Source organism: Oncorhynchus kisutch, linkage group LG6 (assembly GCF_002021735.2).
Source record: "Oncorhynchus kisutch isolate 150728-3 linkage group LG6, Okis_V2, whole genome shotgun sequence".
In the NCBI taxonomy this organism is placed as follows: Eukaryota; Metazoa; Chordata; class Actinopteri; order Salmoniformes; family Salmonidae; genus Oncorhynchus; species Oncorhynchus kisutch.
In genome coordinates, this window is record NC_034179.2 from 82,052,535 (window position 1) to 82,067,263 (window position 14,729).

General features: G+C 40.6%; 1 protein-coding gene and 1 long non-coding RNA gene across 2 annotated transcripts; one reads left to right on the plus strand and one right to left on the minus strand.

Annotated features, from left to right (window-relative positions):
• The first annotated feature begins 17 nt into the window (after positions 1 to 17).
• LOC109878652 (uncharacterized) lies at positions 18 to 3,380 on the plus strand. The gene is made up of 3 exons (XR_002253406.2): positions 18 to 606; positions 1,796 to 2,031; positions 2,211 to 3,380. It is a non-coding gene; the product is annotated as an uncharacterized LOC109878652 (long non-coding RNA).
• On the minus strand, positions 2,817 to 14,676 carry LOC109878650 (serine-rich adhesin for platelets). Its single transcript, XM_020470862.2, has 10 exons — positions 14,240 to 14,676; positions 13,365 to 13,534; positions 13,083 to 13,218; positions 12,915 to 12,986; positions 10,970 to 11,013; positions 5,796 to 9,140; positions 5,558 to 5,705; positions 5,301 to 5,413; positions 5,108 to 5,176; positions 2,817 to 4,980 (listed from the first exon to the last, which is right to left on the minus strand). Exons 2-10 carry the CDS (start codon positions 13,460 to 13,462, stop codon positions 4,656 to 4,658), a joined length of 4,350 nt encoding a protein of 1,449 aa, XP_020326451.2. The 5' UTR covers positions 13,463 to 13,534; positions 14,240 to 14,676; the 3' UTR covers positions 2,817 to 4,655.
• Between the last annotated feature and the right edge of the window lie 53 nt (positions 14,677 to 14,729).

Consider the following 14,729-nt stretch of genomic DNA (forward strand, 5'->3'; position numbering starts at 1 on the left):
AGAGAGAGAGAGAGAGAGAGAGAGAGAGAGAGAGAGAGAGAGAGAAGAGGAGGTAAGAGGCACTGTATTCCATAACATCATGATTGATAGAATAATAGAATGTGGAGAACCAACAAGTATGGTTGAAGTGGAGGTAGAGTGTAGTTAGATATAGATAAAGGTAGGGCCTGAGAGTGTGGGAGGGAGTGGGACGTCAGAGGAGGTTAAAGTGTGAACAGTAAAGGGGCGTGGAGGTTTCACGCGAGAAAGAGTTCAAATCCACTCCCAGCCTTCTCCTTTTTCAGACACCACTAACTTTCATGGTGACCACAACCAAAACTGAGACTGCAAAAGTAAGACAGACAGATTGCTCAAGAAAATATTATAAACAAGAAATATCTGGATAACATTTGGATATGTTAACTCAAGTCTTCACGAACCTGAAGCCACAACCAACTAGCAGCTGTGATCATTAACTAAATCCAGGAAGGAAAATACATCAAAGAAAAGATCAGCTTTCTTCTTCACACCTCTGTCAGCTGTCATAAGTGAGGATTTCAGTTTGACTGGAGAGTAGACAGAGGCATACAGAGCTGTACTTTCCCAATCAAGATCAAGCCTGGACTAGTAAGCCAATTATTATCTGTGATATTTTTATGGTGTGTCATATACTATTGTTTCATTTCAGATACTGTGTGCTTTGTTAATCCACAAAAATACTGTTATGTTGTTCCGTATGTAATTCCCTTTAATTCCCTTTGAGAAGTTATTTCCCTAAAATACTTCTCCTTTATGATCAGTTGATGAGGAGAGGTCAAGAAAAGCCCCCAATAATGTTCTGTTGTCAAAGGCTGAAGGGAGACGATTACAATGTAACTATTCTTTATTCATTGATATGATCTTTGCCGTAAGAATAGATATCAAGTTACTGGAATTCACCAGGTCAAGTCTGAAACTGGGACAGGAAAAGGTTTCTCATGTTAACATTACAGCAGTAAGATAATGTTGATGGTATCTAATGACATCTAACACACTTAAATGTGATATACACTGAGTAAAACATTAAGAACACCTGTTCTTTCCGTGACATAGACTGAACAGGTGAATCCAGGTGATCCTTTATTGATGTCACTTCAATCAGTGTAGATGAATGAAGGGGAGGACATGGTAAAAAAAAAGAAGCCTTGAGACAATTGAGACATGGATTGGGTGTTTGCTATTCAGAGGGTGAATAGGCAAGACAAAATATTGAAGTGCCTTTGAACGGGGTATGGTAGTAGGTTTGTGTCAAGAACTGCTACGCTGCTGGGTTTTTCACGCTCAACAGTTTCCCGTGTATCAAGAATGGTCCACCATCCAAAGGACATCCAGCCAACTTGTTGGGGTGCAACTCAATATAAGGAAGGTGTTTGTAATGTTTGGTATACTCAGTGGACATACAATCATAACATTTCCCTCTTGCTGTTTTCTTTCTCCATGGCTAATGATTTAACTCTGGCATATATGCACTTGCACACTGCACAGTGTAATCATTCCAGTTCTTCAGGCTCCTGTTTGATTGATAGCAATGCATACCTCATCCCATGGTGCATAACAGTGTTTTGAGAGAATGAGCATCTCAAACCATTTTTGTTGGCATGTCAGTGAAAGACTATTACAAACAAACTAATTTAGTTTCAGTAAACTAATATGCTATATCCTTTATGACAATGTCACAACTGCAAGTAACACAGTACTATCAGACTTGAATAATTGTATTCCCTTGTTCTGCATTTGATCTATCCTCTGAACTCTGCTGCATCTATTTTCTCCTCAGAAATGTCTTCCCAATCAGCAACAATGGAGGACATTCCACTGACTGCTGTCCCAGGTACAGGTGAAACGACAGATGCCCAAAATGACACCACCTGCCTTCAAGTGATCACCTGCTGTGGTCGTGACCATACTGTTCCCTCCTGTGCCAAGGACAGGGACTATAGGAGACTGGCCATTAGCAGCATCATCTGTGGACTCTCCTGCATTGGCATTTTAGCTTTGGTCAACTCAGTCAAGGTAATTTCAAGCTTATTTCTTTTTTAAACCTGTTTTTGTAAACATTCTGTAATGTAATCAAAGGTGTTGCCCCTTTAGGGACCATCTTGGTTCTCAAAATGTGCACATCTACACTAAGAGTCTATATCTTAGATATGAGTCATATCAAAATATAATGTACTCTTCTATCCCTACGACAGGCTCGAGAGGCAAGGAAGACGACTCCAGAGAAGGCTAAACAATACTCCCAACGGGCAAGAACGTTTGGGATCATTTCTATTGTGGTGTGGGTGGCGATTCTGGTACTCAGCCCACTACTATTGGTACTGGTGTCATACATACTCACTCTGATAGACTGACCAATTCCCAGGAACCACCAAGGTGGATGTACTGTACCATAAGGACAGCGGTCCAACTTCTTTAGTATTGATCTTGGACTGCCGTGACACTGAGGTGGGAACAGATGGAAAAGCACCTCCGGTGACTCAGGGAGACTCCACTGTATACAGACAGCCTTCCTGAGTATCATTCTGATAAGGCTGTCTTGCTGATAAGGATTTACAAAGGCACCTTTAACTTTCTGTTGTGTCACTCTGGAATTTATCACTGGAAGACTGGTTTATAGTTAACATTCAAGTGATGCCACAGCTATAAATACGTTATAAATATTAAGATATTTTGACATTTATCAGTAGCCCAACCAGACTTTTAGCACTTAGAGTAAGGACTGTAGTTAAACTACCTTCTTCCTGAATAAGAGGTTGGTTTGGAGATGAGAGATGAGCAAGGGGACACAAAATAACCACTTGTTTTTGAGATAGCATTTAATGGACACGGTTTATTTGCTGACATACATGAGTCCAAGACTGTATGAGTATAAAACAGCAGAGATTTTTAAACTCCTGTATAAATTCAAAACAAACTGAGCCACTATACAGGGGCCTGACTCCAAAACACTCCCATGTCCACTATCGGCCCATGTCCACTATCGGCCCATGTCCACTATCTGTCTCAACCTTGACATTTCACTTTTACAATTTATGATATGCAACATGAACGTTATATGAATGTTATATTTTTTATTTAGCAGTGAAATAAATTATTTGTATATGTGAGGAACTAACTATAAATGTCTAATTATAAAAGGACAGATTGTTAACTAGGTATAATTAAATCGGGGCAGTGTTTCTGATTTACAGTAATAGTGAAAACTGCCTTTGGTTTTAAATACCAAAAACTTACAATACTTCATTTTGGTTACATGACCATTTCTACATTTACTGTATTCATGTTATTGCCTTTGTATTTTATATTTTTACATTGCATGTTTTAAAGGATTTTGTCATTAAATGAAAATACATTTACATCAATTTGATCTGAATTAAGTTCCTTTTCAGGCTATTTTCCTCATTTACATTAAGTTAATATAGCTACAAATACCTTTTACTTAATCTAAAGTCACTCTCTAGCTGTAACAAAAAATTCATACAAATACATTTATTCAATACAAACCACACAGTAAAGACAAATATTTTCAGAAATATAATTACAAGAAATGTGATGTAATAGAAAAGTAATTTGTAGACTAGCAATTTTCAATTAAATATTTCTATTCAAAAACAAATATTACAATCCACAATGATACAAAACATTAAACTAAAATATTCATGTTAATGTTTCCATAGAAATACTCATTGGAGTGTCATGACGTTTACGTTCAATTACACAAGTAACAATTCCACATAGATTATTTTACAAAAATGTATAAAATGGACAATATACATTTTATTTGCTATAGTTATGATCCGGAGGTGAAGAAAACAATACAATGTAATGTGTATACAAGGCAAGAATTGGCAGGAATAGTCAGGCAACAATTAAAGGACGGTTCTTAAAGAAAATATGAAGTCTGTGATTGTCAGAACCAGAAACATTTTCTTACAGCTGTAATTTGGCCAAAAACAGAATTCTCAACATTCAATATATCTTGAAAGTAGCTGCCATTTGATGCTAGTTGCCAATAACAGGTTTGCACCTACTGTTCAATTGGGAATTATCATCTGGAAATTGTTTGGCTAGTAAGAATCCTTACTTGAGAAGTATGTGCATTCAATAACTGCTGTGTAAATACACATTGATGTCAATAGATAATATCCACAAAGATTTGAGTTGCATGTGAGCTTCCAAATGTAGGATTCAGTAGCAAGTGATTAATAAAGCAGAACGTGTTTAATAATGATTAAAAGGCTGAGGCTTTGGCATATTAAGAATGCAGATTATCAACAAAACTGAGTGCAGAAATAGTAGCAGTTTTAAATACAAACACTTATGCACTCACTGACCTAAACCAATGATATAAAATGCATTACATCCATAGATAATCAAATATTACAATAACAGTATATTCCATATCGTTATCTACAAATAGTACACAATGAAAATACAAACATTCTTCAATTATCATTTTAAAACAACTCAATGGAAGGTAAATAATACACCCCCACAAAATAAAAACGTTGTAAACAATTACAGAAGATGAGGACGAGCTTGATGTTGGATGGAAGGCAACGGGGCTGGGCAATTTGTAATAACAATATTTTCGAAAATGTAAATGTGCTATTGTCTCCCCCTTTGATTGGCATTTGTCAACAGATATTCTGGTCAAAAGCTAACCAGGAATCCAGCTGGTCAAGCTTGGAGCAAAGAAGTGAATCAAGCTCCTGCAGATTGAGGGTGGGGTGATCTTTAGAAGAGAGGCAACCCCCGCGCTTGGGCCTTCCAAAAGGAGAGCCAACCCCAGCTTTCCTGGGTAAACCACCCCCTGCCCCAGCACCAACAAGTGGCTTCCTTGGCTTTCTGGCCACACCAACCTCTGGGAACTCCACAAAACGCTTCATGCGCTTCTGACCAAGGAGGGAATGAGACCCATCGCGTCGACTGAGTGGCACCTCAAATATGGTCTCCAGCCGTCTGGGACGAATAAAAACAAACACAAGAGCAAGGAAGTTGTTAATGAAAGGAAAGTTACAGTCAGTCATTACAATGATGATTTCCTGTACTGTAGGATGAACAATAAGATGCATGAGTGAACAGTAACCTTTCAGGGGGCTTGGTGAAGTTTTTATTAGTGTAGATTTCCTCCAAACTGAACTCCTTCTTCTTCACCCTGTTGGAACACACAACAGATTAGTTGGGGTTTTTGTCATCCATGTCATAACATTTTACGAATACAGGTAGCAAGTTTACCATATACACACAGGCACACCATCACACACTTCAAATACACATACCTGATAGGCTTGGGCAGGCCCATGGGTGTGAGGTTGTGGAGGGGTTTGGGTAAGGATTTGCGAATTCGAATGGATGACACTTTCCTTCGTTCCTCATATTTGCCGGTTTCCAACTGTGCAAACACCACCACAGTGTTACCGTGGTGAAGGTGGGTTAAAGCCAGACTCACTTATCTACTCATCTTCGTAACTAATCACATGCTGTATGTCATATGTAAATGACATAGTTCACATTAAATATTACGTGGTGAGTGTACCTTAATTTCAGAATCTGACAATGCCTTTTCCTCTCTCATCCCCATAGCTTCGAACTCATTCCTGAAACGGTTTCTCTCCTCCACATTCTCCCCATCCTCCTCATGCTGCTGGCTTGTCTCATTCTCCAAGGGAATCTTTGACAATGCACTGGAAACATGGTGGAATTAATCATTTTTAACTACTGTAATCAAAAAGGAAAATATGTATTTTTGAACAAAGGACAAAGTGGTGTTTTACCTGCAAAGGGAGGAGACTGAAGCAGAGGATATGTCTGATGTCAGGTCACAGGGGTCGGAACTGGAGAACAGGTGACGTACAGAAGAGCAGGATGGTAAAATGGAAGAGGAGGAAGGGGAGGTATCATGACTGCAAGCACTACTAGTGGCAGCTAGACTTCCTTTTCGCAATTTCCTGGAGAGGAAGGCCAGGGGGCTTGACAGGAAGCAGGAGGCCCAGACAGAGATGGAAGTGGAGAGTTGCACACTGGGTAACAGGTGGTAGGACGGGTTGCCCAATGAATAGGACCTTTTTGAGGGGAACACCTCTTTACGCAGGCATAACGGAGCTATCTCCCGCTCAATTTCCACACTAGAGACAGTATGACGGCGTGGACGTCTGGACGGTGCGGGAGGAGTGGGGACAGGAGGAAAGAGGGCGGGGTGGAGCCGGGGTACGGAGAGGATCCTGCCATGCAGAGAGGTGGTCCAGTGGCTGTCATGGTGGAAGAGAGCAGGGATCTCTGGGCAGGAGTAGCTGCGCAACAGACGCTTGTTAAGGGTGGTGTTGTTATCTGATGAAAAGTCCATCTGCTCACCAATCGCAGTATTTCTCTCCTCCTCTTCTTCCTGCCCCCTCTTCCTAGTCACAGGCCTGTGCTTCCTACATTGAGTCGCTGCTTTCTTTGGCTTCTTTTTTTGCCCCCCCCCCCTGAGCCTCATCTCAGAGGGTACAGGCAGTTCAGAACACTCATCCTCCTTCCCCTGCTCCTCCTCCATCACCTGGTCAATAGTCTTGTTCTGGCCAAGGTTAGTTGGTTCACAGGCAGTGAAAAACACTTCTACATCAGAGTCCATTGCCACATCATTTCCTTGCAAAGCCATAGAATGTTTCACTATATTTTTGTTCAGCTTGATTGAACATTTGGGATAAGTTCGCACAGGCCAAGGCACAGTTCTCTTTTTTTCTTCAACTGTTATTTGATTAAGTTGCAGGGACTGAGTTGTCTCGTCATTGTCCTCTGTGGACGGACCTCGGCTGACTCTCTTACGTCCACCAAGGGGTTCCACAAACCTCTTATCCACCAGTAACGCATCACTGACAGACATTTTATTAGATCCATTCCGACTCTTCTTTGGGCTCTTGCTAGAGTCAGACCCACTCATTTCTGCTCCCCAACCTGCGTCTTTGTGGACAGCCACCACTGCGGTCGTCTGTAATGTCTGTTGTGTAACGTCTGAAGATCTAGAAGCTACATGGACATTGTAGTCTTTGCTGGGCTTCAAAGAGTGCAAGTGATCGGCACCAACACCAGTCAGCCCTGAAGACGTGCCAAGCTGTTGGGTTGAGCTTGAGTTATGAGACCTCCTGGATTTATTTTGTTTCGGTGGTTTTAGTGGACGACTCTCTTCTGAAGTGATCTCATTCAACTTCAGACACTTTTGTTGATTTTGAAATGACGCCACTTCAACCACTGGGGAAATCTTCCTCTTCTTACAGATGTATTTCTGCTGATTTTTGGATGCTGTTCGAGGCCACTTCCCCTTGATATCCAAGTGCTGATCAGAGACGGGCAGTTCATGATTTTCTTTCATCAAAGCGGTTGTCATGGTAGTTACCATTTCCATATTACATGCTGAACTAGAGTCAGTGTCACCATAAGTCAAGGCACTGGTCATACCCCTACTATTGCTGGCTGCTATGCTGTTGTCACACAAACTGTCATTACTGTGCTCTAGCACACTCCCATTACTTGAAGTGGCCATTACTGTGAGAGACGTATTTTTCTTAATACGCCCTCTTCGACCTCTACCTTTGTCCTTCATCACCTCCATCAGAGGTACATGTGTTTCAGAGGGTTTTTGAGTGGTTTCAATGTATACGGTAGAACTCTGGCTAACCCGAAGCAGTACCCTACTTTTAAGAGACTGAGATTTAGAAGTTGCACACGGTTTTGATCCAACCCCCGGCTGGACAAGTTCTACATCACTTGCGTGCTCTACTGATGTTAATGTGCAACTTTCTAAATCAACAGCTACCGTTTCTTCTTTTCTAACCTCTTCACATCGCTCTCTTTTCGTCAGTTTCACTCTTTTCTTTTTCTCTGCGTCTCTCTTGATCGCTGTAAAAGGAGTTGCTCTGCATCTCCTCTTAACTTCCTTTGCTGAGCCTGCCATATAGCATTGCTTTCCTTCACACTCATCTATCTGCTTTTGAAGACACTGACTGACTGAGGCACAGTTGTTCAGTGTTGTGTTTACAGGTTTTCTGGGGCTTTTCCGGATAGACATATGTGACTGACACACCAACATGTTGTTTCGGTCTTGAGGCAGACCAACAGCTTTTATGCTGTCATCTGCCTGGCATAAACTCTCAGAAGGGGTATTGTAGATGGAGGATGATAATGGACTAGATGTTTCACTGTCAATACAGTCCCAGATTTTGTACTCTACATATGATTTTGTGGCAAGCCGTTTAGCCTTGGGCTCACAGATTCCTACTTCAGCTGGCAAACTAGAGATGCGGTCTGCTTCAGATGCGTTAATTGCAGCAGAGGGACTGCTCTGTGATGCAGCTTCATTTAGAAAAACACATTTTCGGCGCAATGGTCTCCGGTGAGCTCCTGTCAAATCCACCTGCTCCTCCATTTGAACAATGAGAGACAGCTTGGACCCACATGAGGAACTTGAGGGGTCAGGGGGTTGAAAGGACATGGAAGAGCATGAGATGAACTGGGACTCCGTTGATTCAGAACCACACTTGATACTGCTTCTGAGTAGAGGACTACGCTGCATACAAGGTAATGAATCATTATTATTGGTCTCCTTTTCTGAGCTGTTTGACATACAGGTGTCCCTTTGCGCATCTCCAGGTGGCATTATATTTTGTTTCCCCTCAAGAGAAAACTCATCCTCTTCTGGAGTGCCGTGGGTTTTTAGATCCATGCTGAACTCTAAGTGTTTACGAGAGGCAGGGTCATTTCCTCCTCTTCCAGCTTCAAAGTGTTGCACTGTGCCAGAGGTTAGCTCGTACCCAGGTCCTTGTTGGTGAGAACTATGAGAGGCAGAGGAGACGTCTACATCTGGCTCAGGTGGGGAGCTATTGGGTTTGAAAAGTCGGACGGGACTCATGACAATCTGTGTGAAACTGGCCATCTTGGATTTAAATGACTGAAACAATGGGCCAATCACCCATCGCTTGACAGAGGTCGGGCTTCCAGGGGACTTTCCACAGCCAACCTCTTCATCCGCCTCCATGCCTGATTGGTTGAAATCATGTTCAGTCTTGCCAGTTGTATTTACATCTAAAGTTAATGTTGAAGAGGATGGAATCGCTTTGTCATTTGAGCCTTTTGTGTCTTTGTTCCTACAATGAAAAAAAAAAAAAACACATGAACAGAGAAAAACAACACTATTGTACAAAATACAGGTATGTTTAACAAACTACAATTAGGTGGAATGGTATTATTCATCCAACCTAAGGCTAGGCACTACCAGCTTGTTTTTATGAATACTTATGAATGAATCTTAACCAAATAATTCTGACTAGTACCCCTACCTTAAACTACAGTTGGGGATATGAAGAAGTTGAACGTAATCAGACAAGCCTTCCACTAATCTGAAATGTTAACTCCATCCATTTCACTTGATCTATTTTTCCTCCATCCTTTTTCATCCCAAAAGAGATCAACCTGGCCAACTGAGCAACACCATCCATGATCACTGATCTCACTAGGCAGGTTTCCATTGACCCAGGTTTATTTGACAAAAGCAATGCCGCAAAACAACAACAACGTGTAATCAAAAACAGCAGCTATAGGAGAACGTTTCTAAAGATCGACAACATTTGCATCCATTCGACAGGGGGAGGATTTTTCTTTTTGTTTATCTTCATTGCAACAAACTGAAATATTTTTTTTCTGAATAAGTTATTACAGAATAATTTAAGGTGCGCAAGGCGGGGCACGTGATGTTATCACCCAACTATAAAGCTCCACTCAACATTTAATTCTAAATGCCTACTGTTTTCTAAATGTATTATTCAACTATGAAAATAATGTTTCTTTGCAGGATAAGATTGGTCTTGACTTTCAAGAAAGCCAGAATTGCTTCGCCTTGCTTCTCTGGTTGGCTGGGTGCAAGTTTAACCATCCAATTATTTCAGATCTACAGGAGTGCAGGTTTCACAGTGGCACATGAGAATTATATGAGAGGTTCCCTAACTTTTGGGGGGAGGGACCCCACCATGTAAATAAAGTGATTGAACATTGGCCGTTGATTCTCTTTCTTCATTGGGACTATGACAGTCTATTACAAATCTGTCCGACAGTGCTTTTGATAATATTTAAATCTGACGGAAGTATGGTTTGAAGTGACTGAAATGCACCAGAAAGGTATTGGGAAGTTCAAAAGATCGGCAATCATTTTCTGTAGAATACACTATCATTGGTTTTGTTCTTTTCCTCCCAGTCTTATTTAGTGCCTGGTCTTGTCCACTCTGTTCTAATGAGTCCTGTGCAGCTTGTGGGCATTGTAGAGGGAAGCAAAGTTGCATCTTTCAGTGAGGGGGTCATAATATGTTGTTGCTTAAACAGTTCAAAAGATCAAAATTTGTAAAAAATAAATACAGAAATAACTGTTTATTACAACTGCATCTAGCAGCTATCGGAGGTTACTGATGTAACCTCAATTCTATGAACCAAGAGCAATTTTATTTATTTTTATCCCATTTTCAAAACACTGTATTAGAATGTGGCAAATATTAGTCAATTATTGCATTCTATACATGCTGGCTTTTGAAGGCCAAACAAAACATGAAACAGATGGGTAGGAGGGCATACAGGCAGTAACCAATTTATTAATACACAATTTGCCTAAATGGTTAAATGGTTAATGGAAAGACTTCAACCACTTCATTTAAAAATATATATATGTTTAGGTGTGACGGCATTACGTCCAGCTGTTTTTAAATCGACACAAGATAGTTAATTGGAAACGCACCGTAGCAGGCAAATGTTGCATCTATTTTCTATGCGAACTTGCTAAATGTTGACAAAAATCAGGTTAATGGAAACAGCCACTGACTCAATCAATTTCTCCACCCATGGTAAAACACTTAGGTTTCTAGACATTTGAACAAATCAAGTCATATGCACACAAAAAACGTTGAACTTCTATGTAAGTCATCATACTCACTTAGACATTTGACATTCTGATGCAACATTGAGATCCAAACCGCTCTGCAAAAAGTAAATATTTACATCATAAACATATCCATATAGTGTAATCACTTTGCCAATAATTGCCTCTGCCTTTCTCACGCATAGTGACCATGAAAAATAAATAGGTTATTAAAGAGTTTATGCAAAAAAAAAAAAGTGTTTGTTTTTTGGTTGCAAAATGGCTTTTATAGAGACACCGTCAATCTGCAACAAAACTGATTGTTAATGTAAACATCACTGAGGATGTCTGGCTATCGGCTAGTTAGGTCAGTCATGTTTGCAGACACTAATTATTGCTCCTTGCTGTGCATCTCTAAGATGCAGCAGACCGTGTAAGAGGATTCATTTACATCTTTCTACCGTTTACACCACGGCATTGTGTAGGGCACTGTACTACCAAAACACAGTGCACTAGGGTTGGGCCATGTCTGGAATAACACATGGTCCTGTCCAAACGTTGTTGATATACGATCGTATCATTTATTTTCCCTCTCAGGAAAGGGGGTTGCAGAATGATTTACAAATTGGTAGGGCTATGTTTCTCATGTATATAAAAAAAACTCAGATATCAGTTATATTAGCCTGCTGTGAACCATCCGGAGGTGTGGGGGTAAATGGGACTCAGGGAATTCCTGCCGACGTCACAAGATTCTCCAATCACATAACTTATTACCGGCGCATGTGAAGACACAGAGACAATTACGCACAGGGGGAAAAAAAGAGAACAGTGGGAAACGCGGGAGGAGAAGAATGAACGGACAAAGAAATAAGAAGAAATATAGAACGAAGAAACCAGAAACGGACAGAAGAGGACATCGAAAGACAAAGAACGGATTAAAAGATGAAGAACGTGCGTGGGTGATTCCTGTAAACGCAAGCTATTGCCAAGCTAAGCCACAAAAGAGACTATTTAATTAGTTGATTATCAAAAGGCTCATTGGTGTGTAAGTAAAGTGCTCTGAACCAAGCTAGGATTTTGTTTCCTTTCTTGAACCGTTCAAGTGCCATTCTGTGAACATTAAATACATAAGTTGTTTTTGCAACTTAAAAACCCGACTCTTCCTCGGTTTACGCCAACCCTTGCTACCGCATAGATCGGAACCCCTCTGGACTGATCACACTACCTTTTAAAAAACTAATATAATAGCCGGTCCAATCGTAGGCTATTGTTATTTCATCTTGATCACCTGGGCAAGCGCATTTGCGACATTCTTCCATGAGGCTACATTCCAACAGTAGACCACAAGCAAAGGGAAAAGGTGAGAGGAGAGTGCGTAGATGGAAGGAGAAGGAATTATACATAGAGCAAATTGATGATGCTGTTTGTATGTGGCTGCTATGAAAGTGAACTGTGTGTGCGGGTGATCCTGGGTGTATTCATTCCGCCGACTCTGTTGAGAAACTTTTGTTAAACGGAAGCAAATGGAGCGAAACAGGTATAAACCTACCTGAATTTGTCCAATTGAAACTCTCGTTTGCAATTGTTTGGACTAATGATTACACCAAGATCAGCTAGATGCAGGCAAGTGTGCAAGGAGGTATTTAATGTGTTACTGTCTGTCACCTTGATAACTCCAATTATGTTGGAGTAATGTAATGTAGCCTGTGCGCCTACATTATAAACTTTAATTCGTAGGCTACGTTGTATCAACCTCATGATGGGTATAGGGAAAATCATGTGGAAGTATCATGTAATAGCCTACACCTATCGATGTTACATTGAGCTGGATAAATGGAATATGAATGACAGTGATCCAATATGCTGTAATAGAAATAAGGCCATGCTCATAAAAATGTAATTTAAAAAAATTGTCCACCCTAATCTTAACCAGCCCCGACCACCACTGATGTACAGACAGATTATCTAGAGTGGATACAGTAGAAAGTGGCCCATGCACAAATAGACATTTATTGCATACCTTTTTTAGCGGTTGTTTGCGGATGGGATCAACTCTCATTAGCTTTACTGACAGGGACTGAGACACTTGCATCTAAGGATCAGAAAGGAGTGAACTGATTACCAAACAAGACCCTTTTAAGTAGCCTATAATATCTAAGAAACCATTAAGACATAAACATGAAACTACCACACTGCTCTCCCTCTTGGCAGGGGATGTATTTTGTCTGGACTCCGCCAATGTGTCTTTGGGCTCCTGCTTCTTCGGTGTCTTCTGAATACGCCCACTCCTCCTCCTATCACCAGGCTTTTTGCCATCTTCACAGCTGTGGGAGATGAACAGTTATGGTTTGGACTCTTCACCAGTAGCTCTCAGTAAATGCGATGGTGGTTAAAAACATGGGTTTCAAACAAGCAAGAATATAAATACAATCGGGGAAGAGGAAAGCAAAAGGTGCCAGGGGAACTATACCTGGGGGTGATGGAGGAAAGAGAGAGAAGGTGGGGTGGAGGTTCACTGTGAGGGGGATTACAGAAAGGGGTTGGGGGAACCTTGGTATCTCCCTCCATTGGACAGACTATTTAGGGGAGCAAGTCAGGGAACTAGATCAACATCCTCACTCTCCCCCTATCTGTCTTTCTCTGTAAAGACAACAGAAATAAACATGCTTTTAACTCATTTTCAAAATAGGTAGGAACTGGCTTGCTTGGTTATGGTATATGTTAAACAATTGCACAGTAAACATTTGTGCAAAATGTACACAAATGGAAAGTGTTAGCTAGCTTGTGCTTTTATTTTCATCCAGCTAACACATATACAGATCACCTTCTAGTTTAACCTTTCCAGAATGAACAATAAAACGTGATTTGATTAGTTTTACTTCGTCAGCTAACAAATACGTGAATAAGCCACTAATAGCTACCCGTATTTGATCAAATGCATAATTTTTGCCTCCTATTGATAATATCATTTTCATGCACTCTTTTGAACAAAGCACATTATTTGTGTTGTCATGGGGATGGTATACCGGTGGAGGCCACTTCTACAAGAGCTCGTTATTCGTTAACTCGCAGTAGATCTGTGTTGTGCATATCGTGAACTTCAATGCAATAGCCAGCTGAGGTCTATGTGGTAGTCAGCTAGCTAAATTAGCTTGGTAAAGTCGCAGAATTCAATCATTTCAAGGAAGATAACGTAAAATGACGGTAGGGTGAGTATTAGTAGCTAGCTAGCGTTAGCAAATATGCTAACGTTCGCAGCCAGCCAATGCACTGCTGAGAACGTTATAGTCATAAACATTAAAAATATGCATATTTTATGAAGCCAACTTAAAATAGTAAACTTACCGCACCGCCCCAATTATTTAGTAAGAAAAATATGAAGTTTTGTTATAATATAATTGTGTAGACATCTTTAACGTAAACACGACGCAGGACGGCGCCCAAGTTTAACCATTTCACAAATGTCCGTTCATCATCAAAAGTTCCACTGGAACGCCGACCAAGAAACCAATCAGAGGGAAGCGTTCACATGGAAGAAATCCCTCCAGAAAATCAAACCAATGAAGGAAAGCTATAAACGTCTCTCAACCAACTGCATTCTAGTGAAGGGATCTTGTTAGGTAAGGACGGCCAATACAAGTCAGAAAGCAGTCTTTGTCCTCGAGTGATGTATATTAGAACCAATCAGAAAGCCGGAAAGTAGCTGGTTCAGAAGCCAGTGTAATACAAAATATTTTTATCAAATTTGTGTAACTGCTCTTAAAAGCAATGTTGTAACTGTGAACTATATAGAAACCCAACACATATTTACTAAAATGCATTTAGCAATGTTTCA

What these genes read in the sequence shown, in the direction of transcription:
- LOC109878650 (XM_020470862.2), bottom strand. Translation starts at nt 13,462, where the DNA reads ATGGAGGGAGATACCAAGGTTCCCCCAACCCCTTTCTGTAATCCCCCT. An exon ending in TCAGTCTCCTCCCTTTGCAG is followed by an intron (nt 5,706 to 5,795) that starts GTAAAACACCAC and finishes CCATGTTTCCAG; the next exon opens with TGCATTGTCAAAGATTCCCT. An exon ending in GGCCTGCCCAAGCCTATCAG is followed by an intron (nt 5,177 to 5,300) that starts GTATGTGTATTT and finishes GTGTTCCAACAG; the next exon opens with GGTGAAGAAGAAGGAGTTCA.